This window comes from Globicephala melas, chromosome 11 (genome assembly GCF_963455315.2).
Source record: "Globicephala melas chromosome 11, mGloMel1.2, whole genome shotgun sequence".
NCBI lineage: Eukaryota > Metazoa > Chordata > Mammalia > Artiodactyla > Delphinidae > Globicephala > Globicephala melas.
In genome coordinates this window covers 37,701,235-37,718,431 of record NC_083324.2, presented here as the reverse complement: position 1 = coordinate 37,718,431, position 17,197 = coordinate 37,701,235, and the positions used below count along the sequence as shown (strand labels likewise).

Here is a 17,197-nt window from a genome sequence, read left to right as displayed (position 1 = left end):
CCAAAGCTGGGTGCAGTCAGAGTCCTTCCTTTTACCCCACCAGAGCTACCCTGCTGTAGGAATGTTGTCTCAGCAGTGCAGAGCCCAAGCTCCCTCAAACCCCTCCCATGACGGGGGGTGGGGTGGGGAGGGGGAGATGCCCACTTCCTCTGGGATTTGCTCCTCACTAGTTAGCTCCGGGCTTCTCAGCGCAAGCCAAGCTGCATGTAAATCAAATGTGAGTACTCAGACCACCTTGACTCTCCATGCTCTATGGTGAATCCTTTAGCAATGCAAATCCCCTCTGTGAGCTACAATGAGGAGGGGCCTTCAGGTGCCACCCCAGCGGCCCCACCCCTTCTGAGAAGTCCCAGGTTGGTGGCCAGAACAAAAGGAGCCACTGCCTGGTGAGCCTGTGTTGTCCTGAGAGATGGCTTGACGAGTAACAGGTTGGCCAAACCCAGTAGGGCTATCACAGACAAAATACTCTGCAGATGTTGCCAGCCTTCTATAGATTCCCTACTAGCTCCCTCACTCCCCATTCATTCATTCATTCATATAGTTACTGAGGCAGGCTCCAAGCTAGGCACCGTGTCTCCAAGGGACACAGTGGTGAGCAGGGCAGATGCAAGCCTGCCCTCGGAAGCTTGGAATTCAACCAGAGCAGACAGCTGATCTGATCCAGACTCAGTAAGTGGAGGGAGGAGGAGTCCGGCGAGCCTTGCGGGGGTGGGATGCACGGCAAGGGGCCTGACCCAGCCTAGGGGTCTGGCCAGGCAAAGGTGGCACTGCAGAGCAGCAGGGCAGTTCAGACAGAGGGTACAGCACGTGCAAGGAAGGCTCAGCAGTGAGCTGTGCGCACGGTGATGCCCTATGAACACCCTCAGACTGACTATGGGCATAAGCAGGCTGCTCCCACACTGAGGCCTGCAGCGCTCCATCCTCAAGGACATGGTGAGTGCCTCCATGTGACGGATGGTGAAGGACAGTGAGCTTCTGACACTGGGGAGATGAGGAGAGCGGGTGCAGTCAGTGGCTGGTAAACTAAGGGTTCAAAGAGCAGGGCTTTCTGCTCAGTCCTCGGCACCCAGCCTGGGAAGGCACAGCTCCACCTAGCCCTCTCCAGAGGCAAACATCTAGCTCTGACAAATCTCCACTTGGATGCCCTAGTCTGCATCTCAAATTCAATGTGTCCAGTACCTGATGGTCCCCTGGACTGACTCTTCCCCAGCCTCCTCCAGCTTATCTGGTGAAAACTCTGTCCTTTCAGATGCTCAAGCCAAACCCCTGGGGTCTCCTGAGACCCCTTTCCCTTTCTCACACCCAGACCAACAGCAGGTCTCACCACCATCACGGCCATCACCCTGGTGCTCCTCTGTTCACACCTCTCCGCAGGGGCCCCCACTTCAAAGTCATGCTAATTTTTTTTTTTTTTTTTTTTGCGGTACGCGGGCCTCTCACTGTTGTGGCCTCTCCCGTTGCAGAGCACAGACTCCGGACATGCAGGCTTGGCGGCCACGGCTCATGCACGGGCCCAGCCGCTCCGCGGCATGTGGGATCTTCCTGGCCCAGGGCACGAACCCGCGTCCCCTGCATCGGCAGGCGGACTCTCAACCACTGCGCCACCAGGGAAGCCCCAAAGTAATGCTAATTTAATGGCCCAGGCTGTCCTGGTCCTTGCTGCCCTCTGCCCTCCTCTCCTCCCACTCTCCCCTTTTTCTCCTGCTCTAACCACTTCCTACCTCAGGGCCTTTGTGTTGGCCGTTCCTCTGCTTGGAACACTCTTCTCCCAGATACCCATGTGGCTCCCACTCTCCCCTCCTTCCAGGTTTTGCTCAAATGTTTTAGTGAGGCTCACTCTGACCTGCCTCCTCTAGTTAAACCCTCCCCCAAATTCATCCTGTCCCTTCTCCATGGCATCTGTCACCTTCCAACATAACATATCCTCTGTCTGTATCACCTCCCCAGACTGTTGTCTGCCTGTCCCGTCAGTGCCTGGCACATGGCAGATGCTCATGAGTGTGGAGAGAATCAATGAATGGCAGGTTGTGGTGAGTGCCTGTGGAGGGAACAAATGTGCCCACAGTGGGGGAGGCACTGACTGGAAGAGGATGAACTGAGTGGGAGCCTCAGGTAGGACCAAATCCATGGGCTGTCCCACAGCCATGCGTCCCCCTCGCACTGACCTGCGGGCCACCCTTGCCCTGGCATTTGATTTGTTCTACGTTCACAATCATAAAATACAGGAAATATGATCCCATTTTAGAGTCCTTTTTTTTTAAACTTTTATTTAATTTTATTTATTTATGTTTGGCTGCATTGGGTCTTTGTTGCTGTGTGCGGGGGCTACTCTTCATTGCAGTGCATGGGCTTCTCATTGCGGTGGCTTCTCTTGTTGCGGAGCAGGGGCTCTAGGAGTGCAGGCTTCAGTAGTTGTGGCACGCGGACTCAGTAGTTGTGGCTTATGGGCCCTAGAGCGCAGGCTCAGTAGTTGTGGCGCACGGGCTTAGCTGCTCCGCAGCATGTGGGATCTTCCCAGACCAGGGATCGAACCCGTGTCCCCTGCATTGGCAGGCGGATTCTTAACCACTGTGCCATCAGGGAAGCCCTATGATCCCATTGTAAAGGTTAGAAAACTGAGGGACAAAATGACTCATGGTCACATATGGGGCTCCAGCTCCTCCCCTCCTCAACCCCCGTACCCTGGACCATGCTTTCTAGCAAGCAGCAGGCGGACGGCGCAGTGAGGCCACCAAAGCCCACGGCTCTGGGTCCCTCTAGACGGCCCCGTGATGTCCCCACCCTTCTCCATTTTAGAGTCATGGCCTCCTCCATACGCCACCGGTCTGGAAACCACCTGTGAAATATATTTCCCCCAGCGCTGGCTCGGGAACCATGTAAATCACTCGGCTTAATGTCCTCTGGGATTGTTCCCCACCACCCCTCCCCAGCCACTCTGTGCCGGTGAATGTGGGGCTGCAGGGCATCAGGCAGGTGGGGCCCCAGTCATGGGCTGTGGGCAGCCCAAGGTACCCCAGGTGCTAGGAGGCACTGTGCAGGGGTGCAGCAGCCTCAGGGAGCACGTCAGCAGGAGAGGGATGGGGCCTGACTGGAGCTTCGGGAACTGGGGCTGGATCCATATAGGCAAGCCTCTCCCCCACCCCACCCCTGCCCCTTATCCTTGTCCCCCTGTCAGCGGCTTACTCTCAGAGGAAGATGGGTCCTGATGCTCTCCCCGGGCCCCCACAGCCCTGACCAGGGGAGGCCCAAGGCCTTAGGAAGAGCTGGGGACCCTGAGAGGGCCTGTCAGAATTCAGTCTGGAGTAGGGGCTGTGTCTCATCACCACTTGGATGCTGCCTAGAGCACCAGTCATGTGTGGTTATTATTTATTTGGCCTCACTTCCATTTCTTCCTTGCTGACGATCTCTCCCATGGACTGTGAGCTCCCCGAGAGCAGCCCTGGCACACAGCTAAGGTTTGGAGAGGAGACTCAGGTGGGGCAGGGGCCGTCAGGAGGCGGGTCCTGAAACATGGGAGGGCCATGGAGCAATCAGCAGTGTGGATGAGGCATAAGCAAGTGTCAACACAGAGGGGCAGTTGGGAAGGAGTAGGGCAGCCGGCTGAGGAAGCCTGGCAATCTCCCTGGAACAGGCTGCAGACTCTGGCCACTGGCCACATGTACAGGCATCTATGAACAGCTGCCCCCCAACAGGTACAATGGCCAGAATACTCCCCAGAACCAGTACACTGGTCCCCACCCCCTTTCTCTGGAAGCCTCAGTTCTCCTTGCTGGCAGAGCAGCGCAGGGGGAGGGGTCCTATGTTCACCTTCCTATCCTCTATGGCCTTGGCTTTCCACCTTGGCTCACCTGAGTGGCTCTGGAAATATCCTGATGCCCAGGCCCTGCCCCACAAAATTAAATAACACAGCCCATGGGGCCCTGGACCCCACCTTCATCTCTCTCCCCCGAGCAGCCCTTGGAGGCAGCCTCTTGGCTGGGGCATCCCTTGTAAGAGAGCCGCAGGAAGGTGTGTGGGGTGGCCTTTGTTCTGTCGCACCAGCAAAGCCAGGGCCGTGTGGGACCCTGTCCCAGAACATGTAAAAGCTGTTCCAGCTTTCAGAGACGTAACCAGCTTGGCCTGTACACACCTGTGCTGACTCTCTGTTCAGCAAACATTTTTTTAGCACTTGGTGTGCGCTAACCTAGAGTTCAAGCCAAGGACAGGTGGTCGTGACCCCTGCCCACCCTCCAGGCACACAGTCTGGAAGGGGAGGCAGCAGGTCTATTGCAACACAAGAATAGGAGTGACTTCAGGGGGCCTAGGAAGCCCCTGTCCCACATAGGGAAGTCAGGGGAGGCTTCAGGGAACAGTGACTCCCAGTCAAGCACTAAGGGACAGGCAGAGGTCAGCCAGACCATAGGCAGGGTCCTGCTTGGGACTGGCAGGGCCCTTTGCAGCCCACCCAACCTCTCCCCTGCTTACTCAACTCTCAGTTCATAATAGGTGCTTGTTAAGCCCCCATGGACGGAGATGGCTGCTGCCCCGGTGCTGCCGGTCCTGAGGGCAGAGATCCCCTCCTGTGCCCACCACCATGCCTATCAGAAGCAGCCCCCTTGGCCATGGTCTCCATAGCACCAGCTTACAGGGCAGGACAGAGATGGCAGCTATGCAGATGGGGTGGCAGGGGAGCATCGTCATCAGCTGCAGAAGAATCCATCACTCTAGAGGGTCCTGGGTATGATGAAGACACTGAGGCTGGAGGAGGAGAGCAGGTGGCTTGCCCAGACTCCCACAGTAAGCTGGAGACGGGCCAGGGCTAGAGTGGAGTAGTAAGAAATTGAGACAAGAAGGGTAGAGGGACAGAAGTGATGGAAGAATATAGGAGGGTTGGGTACCCTGAGGGTCCTGCGGTCAGGAGCCTCTCTGGAGGAGGTGAGCTGCAGAAGAGCTATGTACAGCAGTGGCTGAATGCTCAAACCCAAGCACTGGGGTGTGAATCCTGCCTTCATCACTCACCATCTGTGTGATTTCAGCATCACTTAGCCCTGCTGAACCTCAATTTTTCTTATCTGTGAAATGGGAATAAAAATGGACTGATCTCATTGGACAGCATATGTGAAATATAGCACCCGAGGCTCAGATCACAGTGATTGATGATGTAGTTAAAATTACTTCCTTTACAAATGTTTCCTTGAACATGGACACTCTCCCTTTCCTTTCCCTCCCACCTTCTTCCTCTTGTCAGGCCTCTTGTCTGACCCTGAAGCACATCCTGCCTCCTCATTCTCCATCACTCCCCCTCTTCTCGCTAACAAAACCCAAGTCTGCAAGAATCTCTCCCACCTCCAGTCCCAAGGTGACCCCATCCTTAGCTCAAGGGTAAATCCTCATTAGCCTGAGCCAATCACAATGCACCTTCCTGATTGCCAGTGATTGGTTTAGAGTAGACATGTGACCCAGTGCTAGCCAATGAGGTGTGAGGGGAAATTGGCTAGGGGCTTCTGGGTGAGGTTTCCTAGCCTCCTTTTAAGAGGAACCCAGAGGAAACATCTCCTCTTTTACTCCTAATGTCTGGTACATATGATGCCTGGAGCTGTGGCAGCCATCTTGTTGCCATGAAGGACGTCAGACAAGGACAGACAGCCACACCAAAAGTAAGGCCAGCCAGGCAGAGTGCAGGTGAAGGCTTGGTCCTCAATGACAGCCTATACGTACCCACCTCTGAGCTCCCTGCCAGAGGGCCTAACCATGATGAAAAAAATTAATGTGCTGGGATTTCCAAGGGGTGCACAGAAGCAGCCTCTTTTCCTTGCAGCCATTCCTTGGACTCAGTTTTTGAAGGATCAGTAGTCAGCTCAATGCCTACTCCTGGAAAGGCCTCTACGAACTGGGCACAGAGCTGGGGGAGAGGCACAGGGTGATAGGAGAGGCCCACAAGGGGTAGGGAGCCAGAGGAGGGCAATGATCTAGAGGGCTTCTTGGCCCAGTACTCAGGCTGAGCAGGCCAGCCTGGTATAGGGAAACAGCCAGAAGGTGGAGAGGTCAGAGCTCCTACCAGGACTTGCAAGTGGCTTGGCCTGGCTGGAGTCTAGTCACAGAGCTAGTGGCCAGAGACCAGAGCCAGCCCAGGAGGGCCCTCAAATGCCAGGTGAGAAGTGGGGCTCTGCCCATGGCAGGCTTCTGGGGTGCAAGGTCATAGCTTGCCTTCAATGAGAGATACTGCAGCATGCCTGGCAGGTCTGGGAAAGGAAGGGAAGACGCCTAGGTTCTCACCATGCCCACCTTAGCCTCAGCTCACAGGGAGAAAGGAGAAACGTCCGTCTGTGAGAGCCCTCAGTGCAGAGGCCTGTTCTGCCAGCTCATTTCTCTTTTCTAATAAGTGAAGTTGTGGGGGCAGGGCTGAGGTGGGTTGTTTTGTTGTTTGTTTGTTGGAACCGGCAGCAGCACCAGGCCTGACCTTTAAGGCTTCAAATGTAGCATTTCAGGCAGCGCCAGAGGGAGGAGAACATAGGCTGAGCAGAGAAGTTATCAAGGCTAAAATGCCACGTCAGCCATGTCAGGCTGGAAACTCGCAGCAGAGCAGGGGCCTCTACCCATCTGAGGAACATTCCAACCCATTCGTGTCCACCCGGCGACAAAGCTGTCCTTTCCATGGGTACCCTGAAAGCCTCACTGACTCTAAAACGGCAAAGGGCACCAAGGTCTGCCCCAAAGAAACACCAGAAGCTGGGGGCCCACACCACAGGCACCTTGCTCTGCAGGGTTTGCCAAAGGAGGCCTCAAATCACTCCCGCATCTCATGGCAAAAATGTTTTTATTTAAGATAATCAGTTGTACATCATAGTGCAAAGACGGCTGAACGGGGAGCATCCTTTGAGCAGCCTGTACTGAGCCCTGGGTGGGGGACTGGGCCCTGCCCGCAGAATGTATGTAGCCAGCAGAAATGTGGGGCCTGAAGGCTCCTTCCCGCCACTCAGACATCAATTTCCCTGTCTGTACAACGGAGGTATCTAGGTCCCCAGGGGCTTCTGTGGCTGGGCTATTCCTTCCCAAATCAGGGACCCAGGCAAGGCCCATTATTGCCCAAGGAGATGGTCGCACTCGGGCTCCCTGCCCCCATAGGGACTCTCACAAGCCCTGTAGGTGCCCAAGCCCTTTGCAGAAGTCCCCTCCCGAGACACCTAGGATGCTGGGCCATCCTAACACTGACAACACACAGACCCTGAGAATGCCAGGAAAGCTCTCAGACATCAGAACCCATCAGCTCAGGGCCCACAGAGCCAAGGGCCAGCACCCAGCACAGGGCACTCAGACAGCCTTGTTTATGAAGACCCAGTAGGCAAAAATTCATCCTTGAAAGGAAGAGCTTTGCTGGAGGCATCCCAAATAGAGGAACATGAGGGCATCATCAAGCTGAAGCTTTTATACCCAAATTATGCCTGCAGCTGACTGTACAAATGTCTTGCTAGGAGCAAGAACCCCAAACCTACAGCAGATGCTTCAAGGGATGCCAGTCTCCCACCCTTGAGTGTGCAAGTGAGAAGCACACACTCCAAGAGAGAAAAACTGCCAGGCCAAGGTCACACAGCAAGGGTTTCCAGATTCCACATCGGAAGGGCTGTTAGCAAAGATGCTTTGTTTCACAAAGGACTCACCAAGCTTCGCAGAGTCCCAAGTCCTCTGGCATATCTAAATACCATTCTATTTGCAAAAATTTGAATTACAAGGATGCAGCCTCTGTGTGTTTCCCTTGCAGACAGTCATCGAGCCAGTTGGTAGATGATCAAACTTCCCAGCTCAGCCTTAACTCAGACTGTTCTTGACATAAAAGTTTGTGAAACACTGGTCCTAACAAACAGGTGGCTTTATTTCCCACTGCCAACATTTGCCCAGCTGAGCCCTGGCATTAACTTCAAAGGGGGGCTCAGAAGGTGAGCACTGGGAGCGCATTCTGGGTGCAGAGATAAACCGTACATATGCCCACACATACATATGCACACCCACGCACAAGCACACACCCACATTCGCATTCATAGGCACACACACATGCACATACCAACACCTGTGTATACACATGCGCAGGCATGTACACACAACCTGCACATATACATGAAGCACAGGCACACACATTTACATGCACTCACATAAGCACATCTTCATATACAAATGGACACTCACAAGTGTGCACACAACGTGAACATATCCAACACATGTGCACAAACACATATAAGAGCACAGACATATAGACACTTCCACACACAAGCTTACATGTGCACACAGGCCAAGGCAAGGACCAAGCACAGGAGGAAGGACCCAGAAACCACAATGGAGTCTCAGGATCCTGTAGGGCCTGGCTGGGTGGCAGGCGCTATGGGCAATGGGACAGGTGCCTGGCACTCAGAGTACGGGCCCAGCTGGACTGAGAACCCTCATAGATCCAGTCAGAATCCACACGCCCTTGTCATTCATCCCTCATGACCTTTCACACCCCAACCCAGCGAGGCAGTGTGATCAAGGGAACCCTGTTTTACAGATGAGGCCCCAAGACCCAGAGAGGCTGAGGAAGTTCCCAAGGTCACACAGCTGGTGAGAGGTGTGGCAGAGTCTCAGTGTGTGTCAACAGGGGACTCATTCAGAAAGGTTTGTCCAGCAGGGAAGGAAGGCACCAAGGCGGGAACAAGGGGCCCAGGGTCTAAGGGAAGCGGGAAAGAGGGGCAGAGGGGGTGACTTCTCCCCCTTTTTACCCACTCCTTTCCCCTTTGTTTAATGAGTCACTTCCAAGGTAGGGAGAGATGCTTAATAATCAGCAGGAAAGACTTCCCGTGCCCCTCCCTCTCTGCTAAACAATTAGGCTGATCAGAGCTCAAAGTGGGTCACTCTGAGAAGCAGCTTTGAGACACCCAAGGTGTGTCCAGAGGCCAGTATGGGAGGTGCAGGCTCCTCACACTGGGGGAGATGGGGCTCAGCTGGGCTAGGGTCAGGTCTCACCTCACAGCTAGAGCAAAGTGTGGAGAGGAGCAGGAAGACCTTGGACCTGTCTTCTTAGGCGACTGCAATGTCAGAGTCACAAGGTAATGGAAGAGAGGAAACTGAGGCCCAGAGAGTAGAGGAGACTGTCCAAGGTCACCACCATGCAAGCTATCAGCTGAAAGGACTGGGTTGGGACTGCCTTTGACAGAGGCCCTCCAGAGCCAGGCCAACCCAAGGTGGGGACGCTCAGGTCTCCCATGTGAAGATTTCCCACCATGTAATCCCAGCTAGACAGGGTTTTCTGCTCTGTAAGGCCAGATCCCTCACAGGCTCAGTCATCAGAACCAGCAGTGGCCAGGGGTCCAGCAGGCTGGACTAGCCCCAGAAGGAGGGGGCCCAGGTGAGGTGGGAGGGGAACTAGGTGGTCCATGAGCAGGACCAGGGCCAGGGACACCAAACCAACGGCCTGAGTCCCACAGTGGCAGGGCAGGGCTTGGCTGAGTGCTGCCCCAGCTCCTGCCTATGTGGACCTAAGTGACAGCATCCCTGAGTCCCTTGCAAGCCCCACATGGGCATATCAATCCGCATGGTCACTTGCACCGCCAACTCCCCCGCAACTCTTAGCCACAGGCAGCTCAGAAGGCTCTTCAGGTTATACAGGACAAGAGAGGAAGTGAAAGGAAAAAAAGCAAAAACCACACATACACCTCTCTCTGGGAATACGAATATTGATTCTGTAGCTCCTTGTTTAGACAGTAGGCACCAGGAAAAAAACAACAACCTGACACTAAGAGAAGCTCCCCAGTTGGCTGAAGGGATGCAGCCAGGGGTGGGAAAGCCCCCCACACTTGCCTTTAGAGCACCCTAGGCCTTGGTCTCCCTCCCCAGGCCTGAGGCCCTGAGCCCTCACGTAAGGACAGAGGTCACCTGTTCCCGAGGCAGATATTGAATCTGGAAGCCAGCGAGGTTGGAACTGGGTGGGGGGAGGAAAAAGAGACCACCCCCCACCCAGAGACAGCACCACCCTCCAAGGCAGGGCACACGCCACATGCCGGCCTGGTTTGACTCGCAAACCCCCAGCTGCCCCCGAATAGTTTCCTAGCAAATAGAACCCTGGTTCCCCAGCCCCCCAGACCCCTCTTGTCCACACAACATGAAAACCCCAGCACCTATAAGGTCCAAGCCCTCCGAAATCCCCTCGGGCTTGAAAAACCTGCCACGGGACTAGAGCACCCGGCCTCAGGTTTCCATGAACAGCCTCCACCCCCAGGCCCCTGGCCTCTCTCTCTGGAATCCTACTGGAATCTGGAGGGGGAGATGGCATCTCAGAGTCTCAAGATGAAGTCCCTCTTGCCCACCCCTGCACGGCAGGCATGCCCGGCACATGACTCAAAGCCTCTGAAAGGGGGAAAACCTGGACTGAGGGGCTCCATGATCGCCTGTGTACACGTGGGAGGGGGTGGAGGTAGGCACAGGGCCTATGAGCACCGCGCTGGCAGGGTGGCCATAGGCCAAGAAAGGCCTCCTCAGGGTTGCCTGAGACCCAGAAGAAGACAAAGGGACAGAGCAGGAAAGGTTACAGTTGGGAGCCTAGGCGTCCCTCACATGTCTTAAGCCTCTTCATTTTCTTCCAAACACCCAGGCTTTGAGTTCCTACCCCAACTTCTTGGTCCCCTGCCCAGATGTGCCCAGCCCCCTGGCAGGACAGCTAAGTGTCTGACAGATTAGTCCTCTCCCTGCCCTGCCCCTGGTAGCTGTGGGGCTTTGGGCAGGTCCCTTCATCTTTCTGAGTCTCAGTCTCCCCATCTGTGGGATGGGCATGACCATGGGGTCTGAGGGCGTAATGTGGACAAGGGGCCTGGCCTGAGCTCAGTGAGGGGAGGTCACCATTAGCCTGGTGACATCCCCCACCATAGTCAAGCTGGGCTTCAGGGAATTGGGGAGGGAGGTGGCCCAGTGCTCGTCCTCACGGAGCCGATATCCCTGCGGGTGGGTACAGCCTGAGCTAGTGGCACAACCCAGAGGCCTCTGGAAGGTGTGGGTATGAGACCCTGAAGGAAGGATCTAAACCCCTGAGAAAAGCACGCAGTGATGAGGGGACAGCGTAAGCAAAGCAGAGGGATAGGAAGGCGCTCAGTCCATGGGAGGAATGTGAAGAGATTGGTGGATGGGGGCCCTCAGGCTGTAGCCTCAGGGGTTGTTAATGTTATCGATAGCTGCCATGACTCCCACCCATGGAACCCTCCCTGCTCACCTGAGGTGACACCCTCTCCCACTAATTCTCACCACCAGCCTCTTAAGCAGATTCTATTATCTTATTTGGGGAAACAGAGGCAAGGTCATCCCAATGGGGAGGGTCAGCTCTGGAGACCAAAGCTTGAGCCTGCAGGGCCCACACCTGACACCCACCATGTCCCCAAACTGCCTCCTCCCAGGAGCTGGCAGGGACAACCTGCACACAGGCATAGGGGAGAAGGAGGCACCGCGGGCAGAAGTGCTCACTCCACTTGTGAGTCAGTCTCTCCTCGGAGACACCAGTGTGACAAAGAATCTGGAGGGAGACTCACCCGCACACTATGAGGGGGCTCGTCTTAAAACAGGCTACTCCCTTCTCAGGGGCTAGCTTGACATAGTTGGCCCAGTAAAGGTGGGTCCTGCAGGGGGAAAGCAGACAAGGGTCCCCCAGCCCCCATCCTCAACGCTAGGAGAGATGTGAGCCAGTTGTAGCAGCAGCCGGCCGTAAAGCCTCAGCCTCCTCCTCCTTCCTGCAAAAGCTGTTGGCAGGTTGTTGGGGAAATGGGGGATCCAGATGCGTGATGTTGCCTCCCTCTAACACGGAGAGCTACAGGGAGGTGAAGACGTGGGCTTGGAGGCCCAGACAGACACACGTCACCCACCATTAACCATAGCTATAGTGACGCATGCCCTGTCGTGGACACTCAGGAAAAGGCGCACGTACTCTGGCTGTCATTAATCTGCTGGGGACCCAGACCCCTCGGGCTCCTTTCTGCTCCCCACCCACCCACCTACCCACTCCCAGAGGAAGGGAGGTACTGGCCAGCACCATCACTGGGGAAGAGTGGGGCTAAGAGGGTGCAGCCACCCAGGCACCTCAGCAGGACCCCACAGAGGGGACAGAGAAACCCAGGAATGCTGGAGAACAGGGGACAGAGGTGCAATAGAGATGACAGAAGAGGTGGGCAGGGCAGAGTGGACACAGAGAGATGAGATGAGACGGATGGGCAAGGAAGTGGGGGGAAGGGGATGGGAGAAGAGATGAGAGACCAAAGAAGGGGGCAGGGAGGGGGAAGGCGACTGACAGAATTGGAAAAGGCGACTGACAGAAAAGGAAAAGGCACAAGGAGAGGCAAAGCAGTGAGGGCTGCCCCTCAGCCAGCAGCAAACAGGAAACAGGAGGAAGCAGGTAAAACGGAGAGTGTGTGCTCTGACTCCGTCTCCCCCACCTCACCCCAGACACATGAGTGCACATATGCACACACATGCGCCTGTGCACACGTGGCCTTCCCTTGTTTGAAAACCTGATCCAGGTCCAGGTGGGGTGAGAGGGCACCCCCCCCAAACCAAAGGTCTGTCCTCCCTCCAGCAGTAACTCCTCTGCCCTCCTCCATCCACCTGGAGGAGGTGGCAAAGGGTCTGCTTTGCCTGGTGGGCAGACAGCCATGTTGCCAAAGCGATTACAGAAATAACGGCCACCGGACCCTAAACCCACACTTGCTTAAAACCCAGCAGCTTGCAAAGCTGGGCCCTGTCGCACTGCCAGACACTAAGGAGGAAATGACTTTCCCATCAAGGGCCCTCTCCACTAAGGGGTCGTCACCCTAGTGCCGTGAAGCTGAGGGTCCCACTGCCCACCTCAGAAAGCCACCTGTACCTGTATCAAAGTCCCTTCCTAGCCTGGCCATGCTAACCCAGGAGAGTTCAGGGAGGCCACTGGCCCCGAACAGCCCCAGGGCAGCAGCCTCAGCCTTTCATGTCAGCTCAACAAAAGTCCCAACTCCAACTAAGCATGGTCATGCAGGGGAATGTGGGGGAGGGACCCCCACTCAATTCCTCCCCCTTCCTGCCTCTAAGGATCAATGGGCGTTTGCATCTGCGGGACCAGGGCAGCTGAAGGGCGCTGGCTGTCACCGCCAGCCCTGCGTGTTGTCGCACCGTTAGTCACCTCCCCCTGGACCCTCGGAGCTGTACAGCCCCCACTCCACCCCCACTCTCATTCTCTAATTATGGTTTTCAAGATGTGTCCCAAACCCTGATATTAGTTCCAACTATACCGACAAGAGAAGAGCGTCCAGCTGAAAATGTGCCACTGCCATCACACCCGCCTCCCCATCTTCTGGCTGGGGACAGAGGGACAGGTGTCCTCTCTGGTCAGGGTATCACAAATGTAACATGCAGGCTCGGCAGCCATCTGACCCACCGCAGGTTACAAGGAGAGGGAGCAAGGTGGGAAGAGGTGAAAAGAGACGTCTACTTAAACCTTCACTCAAGGAGCTACGAAACGGCAAGGGGAAAAAATAACTGTCTTGACTTTGAGGAAAAAAGAACAACAAAAAAATAATGCTTTTGCTCTTTTTAAACACTGTGGCTTAAGTCCATTTTCATCACAGCAAATGAAAGACAATAATGCACCCACAAGCCTTGAACTTCCATAGGATTCTCTTCCCCCTGGGCACACCCCACATACACACACGAAAAATCCAGACAGCTGACAGAGGACACGTCCGTGTAGCACCTGTAATTTGCCTACTGATCACCCGCCTGAGCACAGCCAGGCTGTTTGAGGAGAGAGATGACAAGACGGAGAGAGACTCAGGCAGTGCCTTTCCTGAGTTTGATTTTTCCTCATCTGGGAGAACCTACAAGCTGGAGTAGGCAGAACCAGGGGCCCCTACCCTTGGGCAGAACTGGTCTAATGACGCAGAGCCAGCTTTTCCCTTTCCATGAGGACAGACCCTTCCTCTTGGCCACTAGCAGCCCAGCTACTCATTTCCCAAAACCCCTGTGTGGTCACTGGTGCAGGAGTCCAGGGACAGGTGGCTCCTCAGAGCGAGAGACAAATAACAGACAGCAAGGTGGTCACCGTGCCCCAAAGCCACAGGGGTGTCTGGGCACTGACATAAGGCTGGGTCATGGTGCCCATAGAAACAGCTGCTGTCCTAAAGGCCACATGCACTGAATACCCATTTGCAGCCCCAGATGCATCTGGCCAAGCTCACCCAGAGGAGGAAGCCCGAGTTTCCAGGCTCCTGGGGAGGGAGAGAAGGCTCAGAAGGACCACGGAGAACCAGCAGAAGCTGGCAGGGCCAAGAGATGCTATTACCCTGTTGGCAGGGGCAGGCGGGGGTCCTCCCTGCCATTCACCTTCTGCCTCCACCCCGGCACCTTCACCTCCCAATTGGGCTCTCCAGGGGACCCTTCCCCCAGGTTTAGTGGCGGGGGCAAGAACAGGGGACACTGACCTCTTCTGTGGCACTGGCCAAACAGTAAGGTGCTCGCATCCTCTGCTTCCAGCCCTCCCCCTCGAAGGAAAAGGCCAATGAAAACAAGTGTGGAGGTGCCCCCCACCTCTGGATCTAAAGCGCCAGGTTCCTACCCGGGAGGAGACATGAGGCAGACGCTGGGCTCTGACTCCGCCGGGCAGAGGTCGTTGGCCGCCCCCTCACCCAACCCCAGTTTTCCCTCTCAACCCGACAGCGGCAAGGAAATCAGCTGGAAAGCTCGGACCCCCCAGAGATCTCGCTCTGTGCGGTTTGGGGGATGGGAAGGAGAAGGGGCACCGCGGGGAAGTTTCGCGACGCAGCCAGAAGCGCCGGGACCCCGGCTGCCCGCCCTCTGGGCTTGGGGCCGCCGCCCCCGGTCGCGGCGGGCGGCGGGACCCAGCGCCCCGGCCCGGGCGCGGGCTGGGGGACGGAGGGGGGCTCTGGGCTCGGCCGGGGTCCCGCGGCCGGCCGAGGCCACTTACGTGTGCTGCTGAGGAAAGCTGTAGGCAGAGGCGCCGGGGGCGGCGAGCAGCGGGAGCAGCAGCAGCGGCGGCAGTAGCAGCGACAGCGGGCGCGGGGGCCGAGCCGCCGGCCGCCGGGCGCTGAGGCCGGGCCGCGAGCCGCGGCCGGGCCAGCTGAGCGCGGTCCGTGCCGGGCCGGGCAGAGAGGCGCCGCAGGTCCGAGCCGGCACCGCCATGTTTCCATTCAAGATGCGGCGCCGCGGGGAGGGGTGGGGGCGGCGGCGGCGGGTTGGGGGGGCGCGGGCGGCAGGCGGCAATCGCCTCTCCTCCTCCGCCGCCTTCTTCGCGCGGGGCCTCCGGGGCTGCCCGAGCCGCAGCACCTCTGCGGGCTTCGTGCTCGATCTCTCCGCCGCGCTAGCTCGAAGCGCTCTGAGCGCCGGGTCCCGGACTAGCGCTCAAATAGCGGCCGCCGCCAACCTGCCGGCGCCGCCCTCCCCGCTCCCTCCCTCCCTCCCCAATTCCCCGGCCGGTCCGCCCCCGCGCGCCCCCGCCGCGGCCACGCGCCCGCCGCGGCCTGCGCGCCCCTCGCGCCTCCCTGAGCCGGCCCTGCTGGCCCGCGTGGCCGAACCGAGCCGGGGCACGCGCGTCTTGAGCCCCAGCCAAGTCCGAATTTCCAATGTGCGCCCTGCCCCACGCCTCAGACTGCGAAGAGTCCCCGGCAGGCGCATAATGACCCTGCTGGGGGCTCGACCTTCAACAGGCTTAAGGCCTGGAGTCACAGGTTCAATGGTAGAATGGCAGGCTTCAGCAGAGACCACTGTAGAGGGCAACGGAGCTGAACTCATACCACCAGGGGCTCCAGCTACCTTCAAGAGCCCTCTCTGGGGGAACTTGGGTCCCAAGGCTCTGACAGAAAGAAAAAGCCTGGGTGGGAACAGGTCCAGTTGCACAGTTGTGAGGGGCTGGGAATGGATGCAGCGCTCCGCAACCACTCATTTCACTTCCCTGGGCTAAGCGGGCACTGTGTGCAGACCAGCCCCAGCCCCCGAGGCTTGCACAGCCTCTATTTAAACTCCTCCAGTGCCAGTAAGCTCACCCCTGCACAATCCAATCCCTTGTGTCCTGGAGGCTCCTGGCTCTCCCTTGCTGCCGGGAGAAGGCTGGGCTGGTGTCAGTTATGACTCTGCGGCTTGTGGGCCTCTCAGAGTCTCAGTCTCCTCCCTTGTGAATGCTTGTGTGGGTGCCCACCCCCATTTCCAGGATAAAGTGAGAATGGAAGTGAGTTGCTTGGTAAATTGAAACACTCATGGTTGGGGGAGAGTATCCCTGAGATTCCGCTGAAGTTGCCCTGGGGCCCTGCTCTGCGCCTGGCACAGATAAGATGGGAGAATGCTTCCTACCAGCCTGGAACAGAGCAAGACCCTCTAAGCAGTAACTGCCCACAGATTCGGTGCCTAATATGAGTGAGGGCCAGTAACCACCTGAGCAAGAGCTCCCCACATTATGATATCTGGGTGAGTCTCCCATCACCTACTTACAAGTCAGCCTAAAGAGGATTTGCAGTGGAGGGGGAAGAGTGGTAACCCCTGGACTGAGGAGGGCAGAGCTACCCCTCTCACCCAGACAGCGGCAAGGGAATAGGGCTCAGGACAACCTTTACTTGCTCCTTATTCCTGCCTGGGCTGTCCTACCCCTGCCTACCCTCACGAGGCAGGGAGACAGCTTTGGAGTATCCTCCTTCTCTGACCTGAGTGAGTCTTCAGAGGCCAGACTGAGGCTTGCCATAGGTCCCAAACATATTGTTAAATGAAGGCAGTGCCCTGGGCCCCAAACCCCTGATAGGCCTTGGGGGCTGGTGAACAGGAGGGGCATAGTGGACTCTGCAAGGCCAAGCCAGGCCAGTTCTGTGGAGGACAAGGCAGATGCCTGATTGTGCAGATGTCCCCACCCCCACTTCTGGGCAGGGCAGTCCTTCCACCTGGACAGAATGATGGGGGCAGGGTGCATCACAGAAGAGTCAACAAGCTTGAGCTAACCTAACCAGCCCCCTCCTAGCCCCTCCTACTGACAGTTGTCTCTAGCACCTCTATCTCCCCCATGCCTAGGGAAGGGCTGGCCCATGGTATCCTCACCCATCTGTTTGCTGGATAAATGCCTGTGCTTATGGCCCCAGGGAACCAGCACAAAGGGCATCACCCCTCCTGGGTGCCCTCTGGGGTTAGGTGGGCACCTTCTCAAGGCCAGCTCTGCAGGGGCTGAGTGAGAAATGTCAGGGGCAGCCTC

General features: G+C 56.9%; 1 protein-coding gene across 7 annotated transcripts in view; it reads right to left on the bottom strand.

Moving 5' to 3' along the window:
- Window positions 1–15,404, bottom strand: part of CACNA2D2 (calcium voltage-gated channel auxiliary subunit alpha2delta 2) — a 139,669-nt gene extending 124,265 nt beyond the window's left edge. For all 7 annotated transcript variants that reach the window (XM_060307585.1, XM_060307586.1, XM_060307587.2 and 4 more), the window contains exon 1: window positions 14,936–15,404. In XM_060307585.1, coding sequence (XP_060163568.1) covers window positions 14,936–15,150 — 215 coding nt within the window. In that variant the 5' untranslated portion in view covers window positions 15,151–15,404. The remainder of the gene's footprint in view (window positions 1–14,935) is intronic.
- Window positions 15,405–17,197: the final 1,793 nt, after the last annotated feature.